Here is a 21,013-nt window from a genome sequence, read left to right as displayed (position 1 = left end):
AAAACTCCGAATGTCTCAAAAATCCTCTCCATGCAGCATGACTGGTGAGGATGCAGCAGCCTGGTGCCCTGAATCCCAGACTGAGAGTTTGGAAGCCTGAGCCCTCTCCTGTACTGTTCCCACAGCCTCCTGTTACCTCCACAGGTTCCTTCACTGCTTTCTGTTGTGTTTCTACCTACATCATCAGCACTCACGACTGAAAAAGCACCTTCATGGCAATTTAGCACACACACCCCAGGCCACCAACACACAAAGGTGCTCATCTCAAGCAGGAGACAGAGACTGGGGAGCTACAAAGGCAGCAACAACCTCTGAGAACTGTTTAGATTATGTCCTGGAGACTTTACAAAGGCTGGCTTGGCCAGACCCTTGCAAAACTAAGGCAAAGTCTGATGCTGGTTCCTGAGAATGCCCTGGTGCAGTGGGGAGAGGGGCTCATGTGGCTTGCACTGCTTGTGGCATTGCTGCTCTCATCCTCCACAGTTATGGGGGACTTGGATACAGGGTAAGTGGTCTGTGATCTAGGAATCTTTTAAGAAGTTAACAACTGTCAGCAGACAATACTGTACAGGAATTTTTTTTCTTTTACTATTTGTTTTAAAGTAGGTAAATCTAGCTGATATGCCAGTTAGTATCTACAATACCTAACTTCAGAAGGTACTAGGAATATGAGATGCATACCACAAGCATTCTTTTGAAGTCCAGCGTTATTTGCATTAGTGCCAGTCTATGTATCCATTTTTATGGATTTTAAAACCCAAGGTAATTTAGAAGATCTGGAGAGAAGACTATATACACAGCAACATGCCACCCTGCAAAGACAGTCTGACCTGACCATTAACACATGAAACAAGATGCAACTGAGTAAGGAACAAAAAAAAAAGCATTGTACTGAGCACCCAAAATGTCACCAGAGAAGACTGAAGTCAAAAGTAACATAAGAGCATTTTCAGCAGCTCAGTGTTACACAGAAATACTGTAAAAGGGAATTGATCTAATGAAACAACCATGCTTTTTTATCCAGTAAATTTAAGCATCAAGGCTCAAATCCACATATAAATATGTGATCAGATATTTAAACCCAAAAATTTGGCACTGAGCTGGTTGGGGAAAAAGGAAAAACAATGGTGCAATTTAAGACTGAAATTAAATTAGAACACAGTCTTTTTTTTCTGGAAGCACAATTCCCCATTTTTTTATTTACATCCCTAAATATGCATTATTAAATCCAAAAACAGTCAAGCACTTTGAGCATGCTACCTGTAGTAAAGGAAGTTAAGCCAAACCTCTAGGTGCTTAGTAGTATAAAAAAAAATTAATTAAATAATTAAAAAAATAAAAGCTCATTCCACCCTCTTCTCTCAAAGAACTGTCATGAATTGTCCCGAATCTCCCCTTCTTCCACAGATGAAAGGGATGAGCTTTCACTGTCTGAGTTCTCTGCAGGTTCACTGCCATCTGAGGATATAGAACACAAAAAACAAACAAGCAATTAGTTTCAGCAATGTTGTTTGCTCATCAAACAAAAGCAGTTTCGTATCTTCTTTTCCTTTTAACTGCATTTTTCTTTAGGACAGCTATTTCATAAGACATAAACAGTCCCATGACATGTGATAAAGCCCTGGGTAGGACCTTGTTGTTGAAGGAGAAATCAAGACAATGCTGAGAATTTCTTTCAGCTTTTAATTCTTGGTCTTTCAGCCAAGTTGGAAAGCAGAGTATTTATCCCCCACAAAACTCTACATCTACCGACAATTTAAAATTATTCTTTTGGCTTGTTTTAAGTGTTGTTTTCTGGGACTCTACACACATATATCACAACTGTAATGAATTATAAATAATTTACACTCTTCTTAGCATTTCAGTTAAGATGTGGAACTACAGAGAAACTGGGATTGTGTTTCTTCCACATATTCCAGCACCCCAAAGATAGTGATAAGCTATGTAACTCCCTAAGCTAAGTCTGGTGAGGGCCAAGGTGCACAGTAACTTGTGCTTTAGGGCACGGCTACTGGGCTCTGCTGAGATCATACAGTGAAACTCTCATCTCCAAAACTGGTCTTCAACCTCACAGCCCATGGATCCTTCTTTAACAAGCACTGACCCTGGTCACCTTGTGGTGAGGTCACCAAATGCCACTGGTTGGTAACTCTCAAGCAGCACAAAAATAAACTACAGCAAACCAGGCCCATGATTCATACTCTGCTCTCATTGTTATTTTCAGTATTTGATCTATGAACTTAAAGATGTTTTTGAGCATTTATTATCAGAGGTTTCATTACGAAAATGTTACCAAAACAGAGCTGATGAAGTATGGTTACTGTCTGGTCAAGATAAATTCTACAGCTGGCAAACATGGATAATGCATAGGACACAGTGTGCACCTGTACACTTTCCAAGGAATTTGTTCAAGAAAATAGAAGCATTTCACCCAGAAACATCAGAGGTCACGTTTTGTCTATATTAAATCTAGTGTATAATCAATTAACATTTATATGCCAGATATGTACTGAGTAATGCACAAAGTAAGGCCTGTGAAAGCTTCTATAATCCCCTACTATCTTCAGCCATGACTGACCTTCTATGCTGAAATCAGAGCACCTGTAGTTTTTGCTATTAAGCAAGTCAAGCATCAAAACATGACATAAAAGAATGTGGCAATCTTCTGACTCACAGCAAAGCTGCACAGTCAGATTTTACTTTTGTCTGTTACAGTAAAATTTAACAGGAATTATAGACTGTCTTCACTCAAAAAGAGCATATTTGTATGGTGCTGATAGCATTGCCTATAAATTAAGACTGCCCAATCCTTCTCACCATAAAACTGTCTGCAGTTTACTTATAATGTAAAATTGAAACTCTGGGTTTAAGTTTTTCAGTGGCAGTTTCCTTCCTCAATCTTTATTTTCCTTATGCAGTTGAAAGTTTCAGCCAAAATACTTCAGCCATTTCTGAGAAGAAGAATAGGAGAAATAGGCTTTATACTCATTAAATCCTAGCAGTTTCTCTTCGAAGGTGCTCAGCTCTAGCTATCCCTGAGTCCTTGGGGGCTACTACTTGAATCTCAGGGAGAATGGTGATCTTTCCCCAGCATGTGCCTGTTGCTGTGGTTATGAAAACTTGACTCCATTCTTCCTGGGAAAGGGGGTAGATCTGAGATTGCTCAGGAACGAAACAGTATTTTAGCAGTTAAATTCCTGCAAGACTTTTCTCCTTGTTCTAACCTGGGTCCCATGCAAACAGGGTTAGCAGGGTTATGGCAGCCTGAGCTCCCACGCTCAGCACACACCCTGCCACATGTCCACTCATCAGTGTGGCAGCTGTTTGCCTGGAATACTAAGGGAGGTCAGCCGGACAGGCTCCGAGTGGGACAAGTGTCCCTCCGGGCATGCCAGGAGGGAGAGAGGAAAGGCAGCATTGGTGGCAACAGGATAAGTGAGAGCAGGATTGATGGATTGGGAGGAGCAGGCTACTGATACAAAAAGCCATGCATGGCAAAGAAACTGGACTGCAAGAAACACAGAAGATGCTGCAGCAGAAAGGTCATTTCTTGGGAGATGGGAAGGGGCTAAAATACTTCTCTGATTACAACAGACTTCTCCCTGGACAGTTTGGAGGTTGACCTAAGATTTGCACTCTTAGCAATTATCTGTGAATGCAACTGCTAAAGCAAACTGAAAACTGTTTTTTTTCTCTTATATTCTGTAAATATGACATACAAAAGAAGAGCACAATGATTGTGACACAGTCTAACTAAAAGTCCTCCAACTTTTATGTTCATGTTGTGAACATGCTTTTCCTCCAAGAATCTACAATTACTGTCACAGATTTCCACTCTTTACAGAAAAAATACCAAGAACAGAGGGTCCAAACCTAACTCAAGGCCAAAGTTGATTATTAATATCTTAACCAAGAATATTGCAGTAAGTTATGATAAAAGTTGTGAAAATCATGACATTTTTGTCATCAGCTGTAACTTTTGCTATGCTATACCCAAGACACCCTAACAGGGAGCTATTAAGTTAATTTTTATGGACTCTATAGAAACACTTAAAAAACAACAACAAAAACCAATGCTTCTCAAAACCTGAAGTGGCTGTTAGTGTTCTCAGAATCCCTGCAAGGATGACTAGCAATCAAATGATTCCTGCAGCAGAGGAAGGTTACTGTCCTTAAGACACACACTTGCACTGCCCTGTGATAGAGCTGTCGGCACTTCCCAGCTATTACTGGCTCTCTCTTCCCCTTCTCCTCTGCCTTCTACAGAATCAGGTAGGTGCTGCAGCAGCATGACCTCAAAATACCGTTGTTCAATCAGCACTTACTTGAATCTATAACCTTAAAAGGACAACCTCCCTATTAGCTCAGGAGACAATGACAACCCTATACAGATTAAGTATATGACTCAATCAATTGTAATTCGCTCCTGACCTCTAAACCATAGGGGTACAGCTGACTACTGAAAAGCCAGGGTCCTAGACCAAGAAATAATGGATAAACTCAGAAGCACCCAGCTTCATGCACTCCAGTGTCTGTATGTGCACTTCCAGGGTATGTATCACAGGGCCCAGTTACTCAGACCTGACTCCTACCTTACCACCTGGTGTGCTGTTTCCCTCTCAGAAGCCCTTGTAGTACATAGCACAAGGAATTTTTGTGCCATATCTTTGGCTGCAGGCTGCTCTCACTTAGGGGATCACTTGGTGTAATCTAGCCAGAACAGCCAAGATCCATGGAGGTCCAGTATCACTGGTACAATATTCTCAGTCCCATATTTAATCAGTCAAATTACATACATTAGAGCCATGACTGAACTGCTGCAGGGAAATAGTAATTGCAAATACATCTCAAAGCTTTTCTGTAAAAATCTGTAGGAATTAGAGACTGGCCCATCACTGAAAATTATGGGATATGATAACTAAGGTGACCAGGAAGGGGACTAGGAGATGAGAATGGATTCCCTGTTACAGCAGCTGAAATATCTTTTAGCAATCTTTTAGCTTCAGAAAGAGATGAAGCCTTTATACTGGGGAGAAAAATGGAAATTAACTTAAAAACCTAAAGTGAATTCCTGCTAGATCTGGATTCTCTTCCAAATTAACTCCAAGATGAAAGCTTTCCCTCAACAAAGTTTTAAAAGACAACACTGTGCTTTTAACCCACCTTAAAACTGATTTTGCCATTATAATTTCCAATAACTATCCCACAATTCAGAATTATTTGTCCAATGTTAGAAGCTATGCTAGAAAATAAAGGAGGATAATTCCTTTGCATGACTAGGAGGATTACTTAAAACTCATCTTCCTTAGACAGCCTGACTCTTTAGAAATAATCAACTCTGTCACACTTTGCTACATAAAAAAAAACTAGCACAAGTCTGAATAGTTGTTTTTCCTTAGTGGCTAAAAATATATAAAAACCCCAGTGAAGCACCAGTAAACAAAGTTAGACAAAACACCTCCAGTACAGCTCATGGATGTATGCCATCAGCCAGCAGTTTTAAGAGCATTCATAACAACTTTTTTTATAGCAATCTTACAGCTTCAGAAGGAAATACAAAACATATTGCTCATTCCTGGAAATATTAGTAGGTATATCCTTAACTACTGCTTATATAACAAAAATATCCAAGTATAACGTAACAGGAAATAAATATATGCTCACCTTGGCCAAGGACCACCATGTCATTCTTCAATGTTTTCAAGACCACAAATAACGTTGGATACTCAATTATTACTTTGCCTTTCAGATTGTCTAGAAGGCTTCTACTGGCATCCAGTTCATTGTACCTTAAAAATAACAGGAAGTTTACTTAGGATTTTAATACTAGCAAGGACATAATGTACATTTGCTGGGGAAAAACAAAAGTAAAAGGCTTTCTGGCATTTCACATGATTTTCAGGTGATACCATGTCCAGAAGAACTATCTTATAATTCAAATTACATATCCAGTCTTATTCTCCAAATGCATAATTTTTTTAAACCCTCCTAACACATAAAGAACAAAAGGAGAATGAAAGACAAATTTCTCTGAGGTTTGAAATGTTTTATTATGTCTTAATGAATATCTTCAGCAAATGAGATATGGACATAGGGCTATCAAAATTGATATATTATCAAAATCTGATTCTAAATTAAAAATAACACTTAATATTCTACTTACAGGTTTTAACACTACAGGTTTAATTTACATGATTACTAGTGTACCTTATTTATCACATTTGTGAATTACCTAGTGAAGCCCTAGGAAGATGAAATAAAAAGCTTATCTGAACAACTACTAAAGCACAGGTATACTGGAAGCACTTAGAGCTCTGTTTTTGTAGGAGAGATACCCCCTTGCTCTGATACGGGAGCACTGCAGCAATAATTTCTAAAAGATGGTACAACACCCCTGTTATGCCAGAGCAAATCTCTACTTACAGCATCATCAGAGCCAAGCTCCCTGCAGAAATCCCCATGTATGTGGGTGCTCCAGAGGCACAAGACTTGGATGTGTGGTCCTTTCCCAGGAAAGGGCTCCTCCTCACCCCGGAGGGTGAAACCAGGTACATAACAAATGACACCACAGTAATGAAAAGTAAACTCAGCACCCTCTCCACAATTACTCTCTCAAACTGTAACGTTCTCTCCCAACTGTCTAACTAGAAACTTGGATGTGGGATTTTGGGGAAAGGAAGGGGTATTTCAAAGGCTTCTGAAAGAGGGACCTTGTTGCTTTCACTTGCTGTCACTGCGGCATCCAAAGGATGCTCTGATACTTTTGCCCTGCAATCTGAGTGATGCAATTCTTTCTGTAAGCAGCATTATTAAACTACCACTAAGCTGTTGTATCAGCTAAGGGCAAATGAAGTTCAAAACCAAAATACACTGTAGGCAGTACGTGGAGTATTACCCATAGCTACTCTATCTCCTCTGATCATTAACATATTATGCAGTTGTGTTTTCTTTTGCCAAAACCAACATGGGATAGGTGAAGGAAATTATATACTTTACGATTTACAATAATGTGTGATTAAAAGCAGTACACTGGGAGTTAGCACACAAGAAGAATATTGGAGGTAAACCAGGAATTGAGTTCCTGGGATTTAAGGGAGACTTAGTTTGAGCAAAAATTCTGTCATATTCAACTTCAAATCATCATGAAAATATTTGGTTTCATGTTTCTCTCAAGCCAAAGTAATTACGACCTCTTCTTACTGAAACCCTTTAAAAGGGATAACAGTGTATTACATTTCTTATTGAATGAATGCATTCATAACTTGTGGATTAACACACGTGAACAGAAACATATTTACTGCTTTATTTACAGTACTCTAAATGCAAAGTACAGCAATACCTTTCCTTTGGCAAGAACCTGAACACATTCCTTTCTGGTTAAGCAAACATTTACCACCAAGAGGCCAAAGTAATTCACATGCCACAATACACTTTCCATTATCTCATATTTTAGACAAAACATCTTTAGCGTCCAGCTTGGCATAAGATAAAACATTTGTACTTAAAACTATTTTATGATAGTAAATTACTGAAGTGTTAGATCACTGAGTCAGAGCTTTATCTTTTTTTGTTAAAGTAAATTTTATTGGTTGACAGTGATAGAGAAAACATTTAAATTTTTAGTGCATAATGTGAGCTGTAAACTTCAGGAAGAATATAACAAAGGAACTTAATGCTTCTCTTATTTAAACTTGTCTGTTACTGTATATGCTATCCAAAAGACCTCAGTCTACCACATTCTCTACTTCATACACAAGTGCAAGTTGAGGTTTTCTGCTAATCCACCTGACAGGCTCTTCCTTGACTGTGCATGCTTAAGACATCTCAAAAGAAAACTATTATTTGTCACATCAATTCCAAAGTCTAGTAAGGAACAGCTCCTGAGCAAGACCGATTTTTCAGGTTATCTCTGAAAGACCATTTCATGATAAAAATCTTCACAATTTCATCCCAGAACTACAACAAAGTCACACATCAGAGGGTGAACAATAGATATCTAAGGGCAAGAGAAGACTGCTCTGTAGGGTTTAACCAGAAACCTACACACACACTTTCAATTTTTACTTATGAAAAGGCTAAACCTCTTTGGAGAAAAATGAAATGAAATGGCATTTGTAACTTCCTGTAGTGATTATTCACCAGGATGAGCTGAGGATGTAGGGTAACACTGGAATAGTAGACCTTTCCATGTATGTGCAGCAAATTGGTCTCACCACAAGCAGGAGATAGAACAGGGAGAACCTCACAAGCAGGTATTATGGATACCCTTTCATCACCAGTTTTACCTACTAGTTTTCTATCCCTGGGACTACGTAGCCTGCTTAGGAAGAACCCATAAGGAGTTGTAACCTTCTCCAAACCCATCCTTCACTGTGCATTTCAGCTGACAACCCAGTAAAATGAAGAACAACCAGCATAAGTCTATCCTTTCACTTGGACTCTCAAGATGCAGGACCAGCTGTAGGAACCAGCTTAACTGAGGCTATCATCCTAAGCAAGCTCCTTCAGCCCTTCATGCCAGGATGGATTTGAGATAAGCCTGGCTCCAAACTAACTGACCATACCAACAAAACCATTGCCTTAATACCTATCTTCACATCTTTCTTTTAAACCCTTTCCCTGCTTTCTCTTTTTCTCCCACTGTCCCATTCATACTAATTGCCTGCACTATGGCTTCCCAATCCCTGTATCCAGCAGGACTTCTCTTTGCATCTTCCCTCTCAATCTCCTTTCTTCCCTGGTATTTACTTTTCACATATTTTCTCTTTCCCTTCCTTACGTTCCCTCAGCCTCCCTGAACAACACCCACCATCTAATAATACACTTTCCTGATTATTTTCTTGTTCCAAGCAAAGCTTTATGCCCATGTTGCAAAGCAATAAATAGGCCTGGATTTTTTCTTAATAAGAAATGACTCCATTTGTAAGGACCACAAAGAGATGATCTTAGCAGACAACAGCTTTTGATTTTAGCTGGAATGAAATAACAATAACTACTTTTTGAAGAACCAAAATTAAACAGAATTTGCCTGCTAGCAGGCAGTTTAAAAGCCTACAAAAATTGTGACAATTGAGAAAATTTAGCAAGATTCAGCAATCCCAGATCAGTTCCCACATAAACTGTTATATTTGCTCTATGAACAGTTCTGTTACCTTTCACAAAATACTGAAATTAATGGCTCTGCACTTCTGATAGCATCTGTGAGTTTCTGCAAAGGCTAGTTTCACTATCTATAGTTATTCCACCACCTTCCAGGAATTCAACAATTCAGTCTCCTAATCTGTCTCCCACAGGCAGGAATGCCACATTAGGTCACTGCATCAGAACAAGTTCCCCTCAAATGGAGCCTGTGGCTATCATCGCAGTGGCGTAACTTGTCTCCATGAATTCAGACAGCAGGAAATTCCCTGCTGATCAGGTTTTCCTGAATGTCATCTACAGGAACTTCAATTTTAATAATAATAATAAAAAAATCTGCAATCTGGAATTAAAGATAAATTGTAGCCAGATTATTTCTTTAGTTTAGTCTTCTAGACACTGAAAAGAGAACAAACAAGTTTTCGCCATCTAAACAATTGTATATATTACCAAAATGTGGATTTGTATAATGACATTCATGATTGCCTGTGAGAGAGATCAAGTAGACTGCTTGCACGTATTTTACACAAAGATGACTTTTCTTCCTAGAACTGAGTGGAAACATCGAGGTATTTACTTGGCATAACTCGGATACAATAAATCACGCTATCTGTTTTGGGCCTAGTCCTAAAAATCCATAACCAAACCTACGCTAACATATGGGAAGAAAGAAGGACTCTTTTTCACCAGACCAAAGAGGGTAGCATTTCCTAGGCATCTGCATATGCCTAGAAGGGGGCAAAGACTGGGTACAGCACTTAAAGTCTCTCCCAAGCACTCATTCTGAAGTGCTGCAGTACAGCAAAGATAATAACTAACAGATGGACTTTCATTCCTAAGTGGTGAATAACCTCTTTGTGTGGTTATGATTTGGTGAACATGGAAGCAGGGAAATGCTCTCTTGAATTAGGTATGAAAGGAAAGTTGCATGGCAGCAAATACAATGTATTGAAATAATGCACAGTATTTATATTTAACTTCGTCACTAGAATGCTGACATTCTAAAAAACTTAAACCAGTGAATTTTATTAGTCCAGATACATGACAAAAGTAGAAAACTCAATGAGCAAAACAGCAGAAATCTTAGAAACAAACAAAAAAGAAGACTTGCCATAACACTTCCTTTATAACTAAGTCTTATCAACAGCAGAACAATATTAAGGAATACTTTGCCGAACACTTTTAAGAAAAGAGAATGGGAACCTAGCTCAAGTTGATATTTTTATATGAAAAGAATACATACTACAGTTTACGGAAGTATTTAAAACCTGACAGGTCCTCCTTCCGCTCTTGGTTATTTTTCTTCTCCTGGTCTAGGACCTCCATAATTTGCCTCAACAGACGTTCACTAACTTCTCCTCCATACTATTGATACCTGCATAACTTAATCAAGACCAGTAAAGACCAGATGCCTGGCCAAATCCCTTTCAAGTCAAATCCCTATCTTAAGTAACACTTCCATCAAAAACGTGCTTTTTCTGGAAAAAAAAAAAATAGATCAAGAAACCTTCTTTTATCAACCATTTGGACCACAAACCCTGCTAGGAACCAACTAAAAAAGTACAGGAGGAAAAGCTGCCAGCATACCAGGGAAGTATCCTGGACATCATCACCATCTCCCAACTACACCTACATTCACAGAGTACATAAAGGCACATCCAATTAATGAGAAAACCATGAAGCTGTTCCTTTTCCATGCCATATTTCAGCCATAGGTCATCCTCACACAATGACCATATTAAGACAAATTGTAACAATTTGTAACAACTCCTCTCTTTCAGGGGCTCTAAGAGGCTCTGCCTCTAGAGAAACTCAAGAACTGTTGAAAATTCAGGTGTAAAACGGGGAAAAGAAAAACTGAACTCACAAACCCCTCTTGTAACATCCTGGAAGAAAAAAAAGTAACACTCAAGTGAAGACAGCAGGAACACCTAAATTATTTGACAAAAATAGTAGATGTCCAAAAAGATTCATTGGTTTGTTCACTTCTACCCTAGAAAATATACAAAACAGTTAATGGAAAGGAGAGAGAAGCAAAGTAAGACTACAAGTATGTCACCACAGAAGCACAAAGGCTGTCCTTGTTTAAGCCTCTTGAGAATGAGGCAATTGCACAAAGGAAAAAAGCATAGTAAAAGTTGTTTAATGACAATAATGGAAAAATATATCAATTGATGGCAAAACCCATAAAGCAGATAAGGCAACTGCTTCAACAATTTAGTGGACTGAGCTGTAAGAGTGATGAGGTAAAAGGATTCAGGATCACAACAATGATCCAAAGATTAATTGAAGTACAGAACATTCTGCATCTTTGAGTTATAAAACAAAGTACAACAAAACAAAAGGAAAATGTGAAACCAGCAAATGTCAGTTTTCTTGCATTTGGCAGAATTTGGTGCAAAGAATACAGAAATAAAGTGATACTGAATTTCAAGAATGCAAATACTTTCCCCATCGCATAAGACATAATGAAAAAAAAGAACAAAAATCCAGCATCAAGTAAAGATGCTGTAAGTCAAGTGCATCACAGCAATAGTTCTTTACACACATGGGAATTTACTTACTTTGTGAAGCCGGGCAGCTTCACAAAGTACTCAAAAGCTCAAGGTTTACAACTCTTTAAATATTATAGAGCTGACATATGAAAAAAGCGTAAACCACAATCATGTAAGGCCACTATATGACTCAGATAAAGAAACAAAACAGCCTGAGTTACCACAAGCCAGAAGACTTAATGTAAATGTGAAATTTCACAAGGGAAAAGTTCTGATTACTAAGACTAATGAGGTGGCTACTGCAGATGAATGTCTTAAGTTTGAAAAACTGAAAAGGTATCAGTGGCATATTTAGTACAAGTAAAAGCTGTGCATTGTTCCCCAAAAATATGAAGAGGTCAAAATATGAAACTTGTATGACTAATACAATACTGGCATGATCACAGGGAAAAAGTCAGTCATAAGTCTACTTTAATGACAGCATTCTGATACACAGCCCTATGAAACTTAACTATAAATAATTTTAGAGGTACAAGTTGTACCAAGGAGTATCAAAGGATGCAATTAGAAACTATTAATACATCAAGTTCAGAAAACTAATACGTCAAATTTCATTTGACAAATTAACATAAGCAAGCAGTACACTGCTAAACTAAACAAATATAAAACTGATAAGAAATCAGTCACTGTAAATTTGCAATACTTTTGTCATTATGCTTGGGTTAATCTAATGAACCTCCACTTCAAGAAGAATTGATACTTCTCTAATTTTGAATCCCCAAATAGCAACTATTAACTTCCAAATTTGGCTCGTATGGAGAAAGTCTAAATGTCTTTAACGCTCTGTACTGAATGGTGGAAACATATTCACAAATTTATACTTATTTTCATGGGAATCACAGTACTACAAACATACCATTAAGGTACAGGTTGCCAATGCTTTACAATGAAAAGCTATGAAATAAAGAAAACAAATTATTCTCTTGGGAAACAAGCAGGAAGGTCAATTCTCTACTTGGCAATGTTGAAACAATCAGTCCTAGCACACTTCCGTCAAGAAAGAGAAAAAACAGAGGGATTCCCTTTTGGCAGGATCAGGAGGAAATAACAGGTTTTCTCCTTCCTGACAAGAACATGTAAAAGTTCTCCTCTCCTCTCTCTGTAAAAACACTGATGGCTATGCTGCCATGTTTCACAGTGCTGCAGATTCCAAATTCAGCCTATCACTTCAACTGTCCAGGGCAGAGTTTGTATCTTTGCTTCTAGAAGCCTTTTCAGCCTTCCCATGCTCCCGGTCCCTGAAATTAAGGAACGATGCTCTCTTTAAATCAGCATCTCATTGTCTTTTTCTTCCAAGAAACCGGCAGAAAATCCTCTTTTTCCTTCATATAAATATTTTAACAGCAACCCACAGAGTTGAATTAAGCCCCTCAATACATCTCACAACACCTAATCTACAGTGGAAGAGGACAAATAGTTTGAACGTCACTTTGGCTCTACAGCTCATTTTTACCAGCTCCTTCCCTCAGCCAAGGGGCTACAGATTATTCAACAGGGTTTTTCCAACTATACTATTTTCTTGAATTTCATAGCCTGTTTTCCTGCCTTCAAGTCTGCCTTATGCATGCTACACAGCAGATGAACTTCCATGAAGACTTTTTCCATACCATACATATGTTACATAGTTACATACATACATGGGAGTGGCCCTCTGTTCTCCAGTAGAAATGTCAGGCTGGAGCAAACCACAAGATTTGTTCTTGAAACAGCCTTTTCCAGCTGCACATTCTAAGAGAGGGCAGAAAATCTGCCTGTGCATGTGTTGGGTAGGCTGTTCCCGTGCTTTAAGCCCAGATATGATGAGAAAAGAGGATACTGTGTACAGTTTTTCTGGTTTAGAATTTGGGGTCTGCCTACCTGCTCCGCAAACATGAAGTATCTGAAGGTCTTCAGATCTGCCTGTGGTGCTTATGAACACCACAACATGACTGGACTGGTCAAACTACTGGCTGAAGCCAACTTAACACTTACTGTTCTCTCATCCTCCACCTCTATACTTACACATTCCTCCTCTACAAGTTGTCTGAATTTAACTTGCTGCAACATAGATAGCAGAATTTTGGAGTGGATGTTATGATTTCAAATAAATCTTTGTGCAATAAATGTCTCAGTCAGCAACTCTCTAGCTGGGACACTCTAGAAACCCTAACGCAATACCATTAATTGTAAAACAGTTCATCCAAAAGAATTCAGCATGGATTACAAAACACTGGATTGTTACTTTAAAAAAAACCAGGCATCTACTGGTTCATAAAGGAATCCCTTTCAAGAAAAAAATGATTGCACAAGATAGTAAGATGGACAAACTCTGGGTTTTTTTGAAATCATCCCAAAAATCTTTTGAAAGGTCAAGTAATTGTAGTCAGACATCACAAATATTTAGCTATGCATGCTACAGATTCAGACCATACACACTTATTATACTCAGAAATGAGTAGTTTTCTGCTTTCCATCTCTGTTGTGTAATACAGGATTTCAATGAAGAATGTAAGTAGCTAGGAAGGAAAGTGACTGCTTTTTACAGTAAAAGCTGTGTAACCTGGCATCTACTGCTCTGCATCGCTTTTGTCAGCAGAGAGACTGACATTCAGATAGAGACAGAGCATGTGAGAAATACACTGAAATGGCTCCAGTAACAAACTAGGAAGCCTGAAATGACCTGCAGGAAAACACAAGGAAGTATTCAGTGAGAAAAGCAAGAAGTTTTAATTAAAAAAACCCCACCAACTAAAATCCAACACACTGGGAAAAAACAGCAGCAAGTATTAATACATAGGAGTGCTGTGTTTAAGAAACAGACTACAGACCAAATTCTACTTCCCCTTGAACAGCACAAAGTCACCAGTGCCTGACTACAGTTGTGCAGTGAAGAATGACTATTGTAAGCTGGTTCCCTGCTTTTGTAAAGCTGGCAGAGCTGCTTTTGTGCCAGCTGCTGCAAGCTACAGAGGAGTAATGAATTCTACTGTCAATCTTCTGGCATAGGTTAAAGCCAGCTTGGGGTCTGTTCCAACTCATGCCAAGGCCAGCAGTTCAGCCAAGGATTTGTATCCTTAATTCCTGTCTCATGTATATTGTGTACTACACAAATGTGAAAAGAAATTGCTTCCTAAGTAAGACTAGAGAATCATAAATAAAGCACACCACTTTTCAACATTTGCAGAAAATGCAAAGGAGGAAATAATGCTTGAAACGTGTTAATTCCAGCACACTTGTTTTGCAAGATGAAGCAGTATTTTTGAAATGAGGTCATAATATGATAATATAAAGAACTGATTCATGAACCACATTAACAGCAGTAAGTTTTTAAAGAAACTGAGTTATGTGTGAAAAGCAGGAAGCAAAGACTATAAGCTCTCTTGGTTTTACATGAAGTTATTCAAAAATGACAATGCAGAAGGAAGTGCCTGAGGAAGACAGCATGAAAAATTAAGGAAAATATTAACAGATCAATACTTGAGGCTACCTTCAATGTATTTTAATATAACAGGGTTTTAAAAATAATCTTAAAGTAACTGATGAAACAAGTATCTAACAGACATTTTTAAAGATAAGAAAATAAATAATCTACATACTATATTAAAAACTATTTGGTTCCATTACATTTCTACTACTTTTTGAATTCCAAGATGATTTTCCAAAAGTGTGTTGGCTTATTTGCACATACTGAGACAAAAAGCTTCACCTTCCTAAATCTATTACTGTGACTACTGCAACCTACTGATGTGATCTAACCCTTAGTTATTTAAAAACAATAGACTACAAAAGAAAATTCTCTTTGAGCACAGAGCTCAGTCATCCAAGGAAATAACTCTCATTTCTGCCAGCTGATCTTGAGACAGGGAAGTGATCCAAAATTACTAACATCATCCAGCCTTCTGGAAAGCAACTGAATTAAATCAGTTAAAGCAAAGTAAGTGTTCACCACCATAAAACAATGGCACTTAGTAGAGGAGAACCTCTGATACTTGTTGAGTAGATTTTCTTCCCTGTGGCCCACAAGAATTAAGTGGCAAACATGCCATTATTCTCATGTGCCCCAGCCAGTGCCGCCACAGACAGTTAAGAAGCCCCTTGATGTTGGAACTGGCACAAAAATCCTTTTGGTATTTTTTGCTTTCTGAGTAACTGGAGAATGAGCTACACCAGCACCTACTGATACAGAATACAATGCTACAACTGATTCTGTATCCATCCCTGTATGATGTGGCAGTTTTACAACAGGAAAGCGACAGGATACAGTCTGGTACAGCTCTGTACTCCAGCTCCTTCATGGATGTCGGTCTACTCAAAGCAGTGGACTTTGCAAAGCTTTTAAAGCCAACCAGACTGTATTTTCCAGGCACCTAAATATTCTGTCAGGGCCTAATCCTACCTTCACATCCTCAAAGTTTTCTGCAACAACTGATTTTGAAGTAACGCTCACGTGGTATTCTGAATAGGCCAAAAAAGAACATTACTATACAAAAGACCTAACACTGATGTTTAAGAAAGCATTATTTTTAAATTCTATTAAACCAAATGCATGGAATTAAAGTGTCAACTACCTAAACTAGATTCATGCAAGATGTTACTGAGCCCAGTAAAAGAGATATTTGTGTGGTTTAACCTTATTTAGATTTGTCTCTGAAAGTATCAGTACTTAATTAAATTATACTTAATTTTTAAAATTAAGTTTAAGTTGCAGTTATTTCTCTTCTAGAAATAGGATTACCTTATATGATAAGGCTGAGTAAATGAATTTCTCATGAGGTATCCGTAGTTACAAAACAACCTAACTCTGACTATTAACTTACTAACAAAAAAAGACCAAGGATCTGTTTGATTAAGGAATTCTTTTTGGGAAGGGCTGGTTGCTGTTTTGGTTTAGTTTTTTTGTTACACGAAGCTTGATAAGGCTATTCTCAGGAAAATGAGAAGGTGTATTTCCCAAACCACACGGTGTAATTTGGCTGTTGCACCTTTCCTTTCCTTACTGGAAAAAGCAATACTCTTACCATATGAAGTCACTTTGAAGGCATCCCAAATAAAGGTCTGAAGATAGTCAGGACACTAATTTATCCTGAAGAAAGAAAATACTACTTTATAAAAGAATGTAGACTATAAAAATCATCCAAGAGGCAGAAGTTAAACCTTTCTTGGAATAGCTACAGCCAAGGAGAGAATGGACACCAACCACTAACTAAATATTGCATAACAGGTGATCGAAGCAAGCAGTACCAAACGGAAAACTATTCTGACCCACTCAAATGTAGATTTTTTCCAAACTTCCTTTAAAAGCAAAAGGTTTTAAGTGAAGAAGAGAGTTATGTAACGCTTGTTTTTTGAAACTCTCCTTTGCAAGATTCCTCATAAAGTAAGTGTAGCTAATGAGAAGACAACCAAGTGTAACTGAGAGTTATAGAGCATGAGATGACAGGTAGGGCCAAGAAGACATGAAGAGAAATTATGCTTTAGGTTACCCCAATTAACTGTAGAGTACTACCAATTAATACTGAAAGCAATTCTTACAAGCTGGTTTTAGGGAAGACAGAAATAATAACTTATTGCAAAGTTCTCTAAGAACTGTCACCACTGATGATAAAAGACACACAGCAAGAAGAAAGCAAGCACCGTACTTGGCAGCTATCCACGATACCTGCACACCAGTGGCTTTCTGAAGTTCTGCAGAACTCCTGTGAGCAAGCAGAAATCAGTACTTCATGGCTAATTTCTATTTCTGGAGAAAGAAAAAAATAAAACCCCAAAAATTTAAAGCATTCTACAAAGGACCTTCAAACTAAAAGGGTGATTTGCTGTGAAACACAAAAACCAGCCAAAACTAAACCACAAACTCCTGTTTCATAAACAATTACAGGAAATACTAAACTCCTTCTGTAGCATACCTACCTTAAAACTAGAAGACTAACATTTTATAACCCATAATAATCCTGCTTAGATACTCTCCAAAACACCACTGCACTTCCTCAATAATACACAATTGTAAATACGAAAAGGACTTTTTTCCAAAAGGTTCTGCTAAGCCTAAAACCAACATCTGACATAACAACATGTGTTTACAATTTTTCTATCATCTAGTGCTTGTAGAGAAGAAATTTTTCTGGTGGGCACAGAAGTCGTAGATAACACAGCAATCATGTACACTTACATGTATGAGTAGCCTACACCAATCCTACTCCTTCAGTCTGCCCACAAAGTGATGGAAGATCTTTTTTCTGTACAGAAATATACAGCCTAAAATCACACAGAATGAGGAGGCACAGGATGAGAAATTACACTGAGCTGCCAGTGGAACTCAAAGCTACACAAACCAGCAGTTAACGCTTCCCACTGTTAAAGAAACATAAAGAAAGGTGAGGGAGCTCTGTCTCCACTCAGTTTTTGTTCCATAGGGAACACCACTAAGCAGCAAGCTGGTTATGTTACATCACAACTACTTCCACTGCAATTGCACATATTGATTCATAGAGTAAGAACCAATATTCTCCAATTAACTTAGGGGAGAGGAACCAAAAGGAGAAGAAATCAAAACAAATTCCCTCTTACTTAACTGTAATGCAACTACAGTAAAACTCTGAATTCCCTCACAGAGCCTTTGTCACAACAACAGTGTTGAGAGTGCCTGCTGGCACAGACACAGCTTATGTCGACAGAAGTGATTTTATGCTGACATAGCAGTCCCATCATTTCAAACAAACTTTGTTCTTTCCTTTCAGAGGAGGAATTTTTCTTCAGTATGCTGTTTCTTTGACCTGTCTGCACTGCCCCAGCTGGGCCTGCTCCACCAACTTATATGAAGAGATTCATATAATTTCCAAGTGCGGAACTGCTGTCCTCAAGTCAAAATACACTTCTATTTTAACTTTCTACTGGTGTTCCTGTACTTCCAACTTTACATTCACTAAGTGGGATAAATACCAATTACTCCAACCTCATCATCAACAAACATAGGCTGATTCTGGGAATACAGATGAGTCTCAGACTTAAGAATATTTAGGTTAATTTAATTTAATAAAAAAGAATTCTTGCTCAAATCTGTGACATAAGGAAATATTATAAATACTTCAGAAGAGACAAATGGTTAAGTAACAAAAAAAAACCTAAAGAGCACAAGAGATAGTCAACTTCTGTATTAAACTGGTTTCTTTCCAAACCTTCTTACATACTTCACTTCCAAACAGCTTAAATATTACACTTGAAAAGATTAAAATGTGGATTTTATCTACTATTACAAAACCAACTTTTCCTTCTTTCCTAAAAAAAGGAAATGTGAAAGACCACTGCTGATACTGCAGTATAAAGGTCTTTTCAGCTGCTCACACCACCCCACCAGCAAGTAGGCTGGAAGGCACAAGAAGCTGGGAGAAGATACAGCAAGGACAGCTGATCCCAACTGGCCAAAGGGATATTCCATACCATATCACACATGGTCAGCACATAAATTAAGGGCAAAGCTGGCCAGGGGCTGCTGCTTGGGAACTGGCTGGACAGTGGCCAGTGGATCGTGAGCAACTTCATCAGGCATCACTTGTTTTGTATATTCTAATTCTTTTATCATTATCATCCTTTCCTTTTTTATGCTAATAAACTATCACAACACAAGATAAAATTTTAATTTTTTCTTCCTGATTCTCTTCCTCATCCCACTGGGGATGTGGGGTGTTGTGTGAGTGCCTGAGCTGTATTTACCTGCCTGTTAGGTTAAAAAAAGACATCCAGTCAACAGGGACCTCCTCAGACCCCAAGGCCTTTAATATATGATCAAGAGAGGCCTTGCTGTAACATCCAATACCTCTTTCAGTACTCTAGGATGAAACCCATCAGGCTCCATTGACTTCTGAACACTCAGCTGAAACAGCTGGTCCCTTACAATTTCAGTGTCCACAAATGAGAACTCACTATTCCCATACTTATAACACTCAGACACAGGTACCGGTCAGTCCAAGGCCTTTCATGTTTTCCCCCTGCTTATAAGAACCATGGCTCTGTATCTTCAAATTCACTTACAACCAACAGATTTCTAGCTGGCAATTCTGATGGCAAATGTTACAACCATATTTCAAATAATGATTGCAAAGAGAAAAAATCAATCAAAATCATTAAAAGTTTGCACTTGAATTTGAACTGAAAAGTACATTACACATTTTTTAATATTACTGGGAAAAAGCCCAGCATAAACTGGAAGCCAAGTTACAGCTAAAATTCTTACCATATACCTTTATTCCCCCCTTGGAAATAACGTATCATATTTTAGGGAAGCATATTATTTACATTTGTTACATCTGAAGACAAGAATGTACTTTCAGATGCCTAACTAGGAATCACTTGTGAACCACAGTAAGTTATGATACTATGCTGATGCATATCCTTTTCAGTAGCAATAACAACAGGATGGAGTGTTCAGAATGGTATTTATACTAGCAAAAAGTTTGATTTTGAAGTTCAAGATTATTGTCTGTTCTGGAAACAAAGAAAACAATTCTGCACAAGTCTGAATTCTGAAGACATAAAAGCCCACACCCAGAAATACGGTAACATGAACAGTGATGAGCAAGTAACTTTGAGAAAAATGTGTAATTTTAAATGCAGTGACTGGGTTGTGATAAACACGTAATTTTTGCTGCAGTGATTTAAAAAGATAACTCTCCTTGACTATCACTTCAACTCCCTGAGGGAGGCTAACATATCCAGAGAGGAACTTCCAGATGGGAAGATCTATGGGTCAATACAGTTCTTTAGCATTTTAACACAAACCTGTGTTCTGTTACACTGGCATGGACTTCTGCTGAAGCAGTTCAGGTAGGGGCTTGCTTACTCAATAACAGCACCGAAATGTCAATGTTGACATAAAAGACAAAGAATCAGCATTTTTGCCAAATCATTTTTAAGACCATTTTTAATTACTCACTGAAGTTTAATCCATGAGATTATGTAATCTCCAACTGTAAAATTAAAGACTAAGAAACATGTTAAATCCTTTTGTTATTTTTAATTAGTAAGCACATAAACTGAAGAACCACCTCACCTGATAGAGTTTCGGCTCCTGTTTTCTATTTTCATTAAAATTCGTACATCTGACTGAGGAGATGCTGTATAGATTTTTAATCTGAAAAAAAAAAAAGGGCAGCAAAGATGCAGAAATGATGTACAATGACTTTTCTTCCCGTCATCCTTAAGATATAGATATCTTATGCATGTCAACAACCAAAACAATGTATTTTTTTCATGAAAACAATAATTTGTCATATTGTTTCCTATAAGTGAGGGTTATAATTATTAGTATGTTTTTCTAATTATTTTGAAGATGTAAATCCTCACCT

General features: G+C 37.9%; 1 protein-coding gene across 3 annotated transcripts in view; it reads right to left on the bottom strand.

Moving 5' to 3' along the window:
- Nucleotides 1-484: 484 nt before the first annotated feature.
- The window catches only part of ZNHIT6 (zinc finger HIT-type containing 6), a 30,885-nt gene continuing 10,356 nt past the window's right edge, over nucleotides 485-21,013 (bottom strand). The window contains exons 8-11 of one of the 3 annotated variants that reach the window (XR_011152425.1): nucleotides 20,719-20,799; nucleotides 17,332-17,412; nucleotides 16,691-16,755; nucleotides 5,715-5,789 (exon numbers count right to left, since the gene is read on the bottom strand). Coding sequence is in view for 1 of the 3 variants with exons in the window: in XM_069022926.1 (XP_068879027.1) it covers nucleotides 1,373-1,458; nucleotides 5,665-5,789; nucleotides 20,719-20,799 (292 nt within the window). In the remaining 2 variants the exon portion in view is untranslated. Of the gene's footprint in view, nucleotides 1,459-5,664; nucleotides 5,790-16,690; nucleotides 16,756-17,331; nucleotides 17,413-20,718; nucleotides 20,800-21,013 lie in introns of those variants that run through there. The other 2 variants (XM_069022926.1, XR_011152426.1) reach the window with 2 other exon arrangements.

The sequence above is a fragment of the Aphelocoma coerulescens genome, chromosome 8 (assembly GCF_041296385.1).
Source record: "Aphelocoma coerulescens isolate FSJ_1873_10779 chromosome 8, UR_Acoe_1.0, whole genome shotgun sequence".
NCBI classification, from domain to species: domain Eukaryota; kingdom Metazoa; phylum Chordata; class Aves; order Passeriformes; family Corvidae; genus Aphelocoma; species Aphelocoma coerulescens.
The sequence above is the reverse complement of the archived record's forward strand: the minus strand, read 5'-3'. Positions and strand labels throughout refer to the sequence as shown.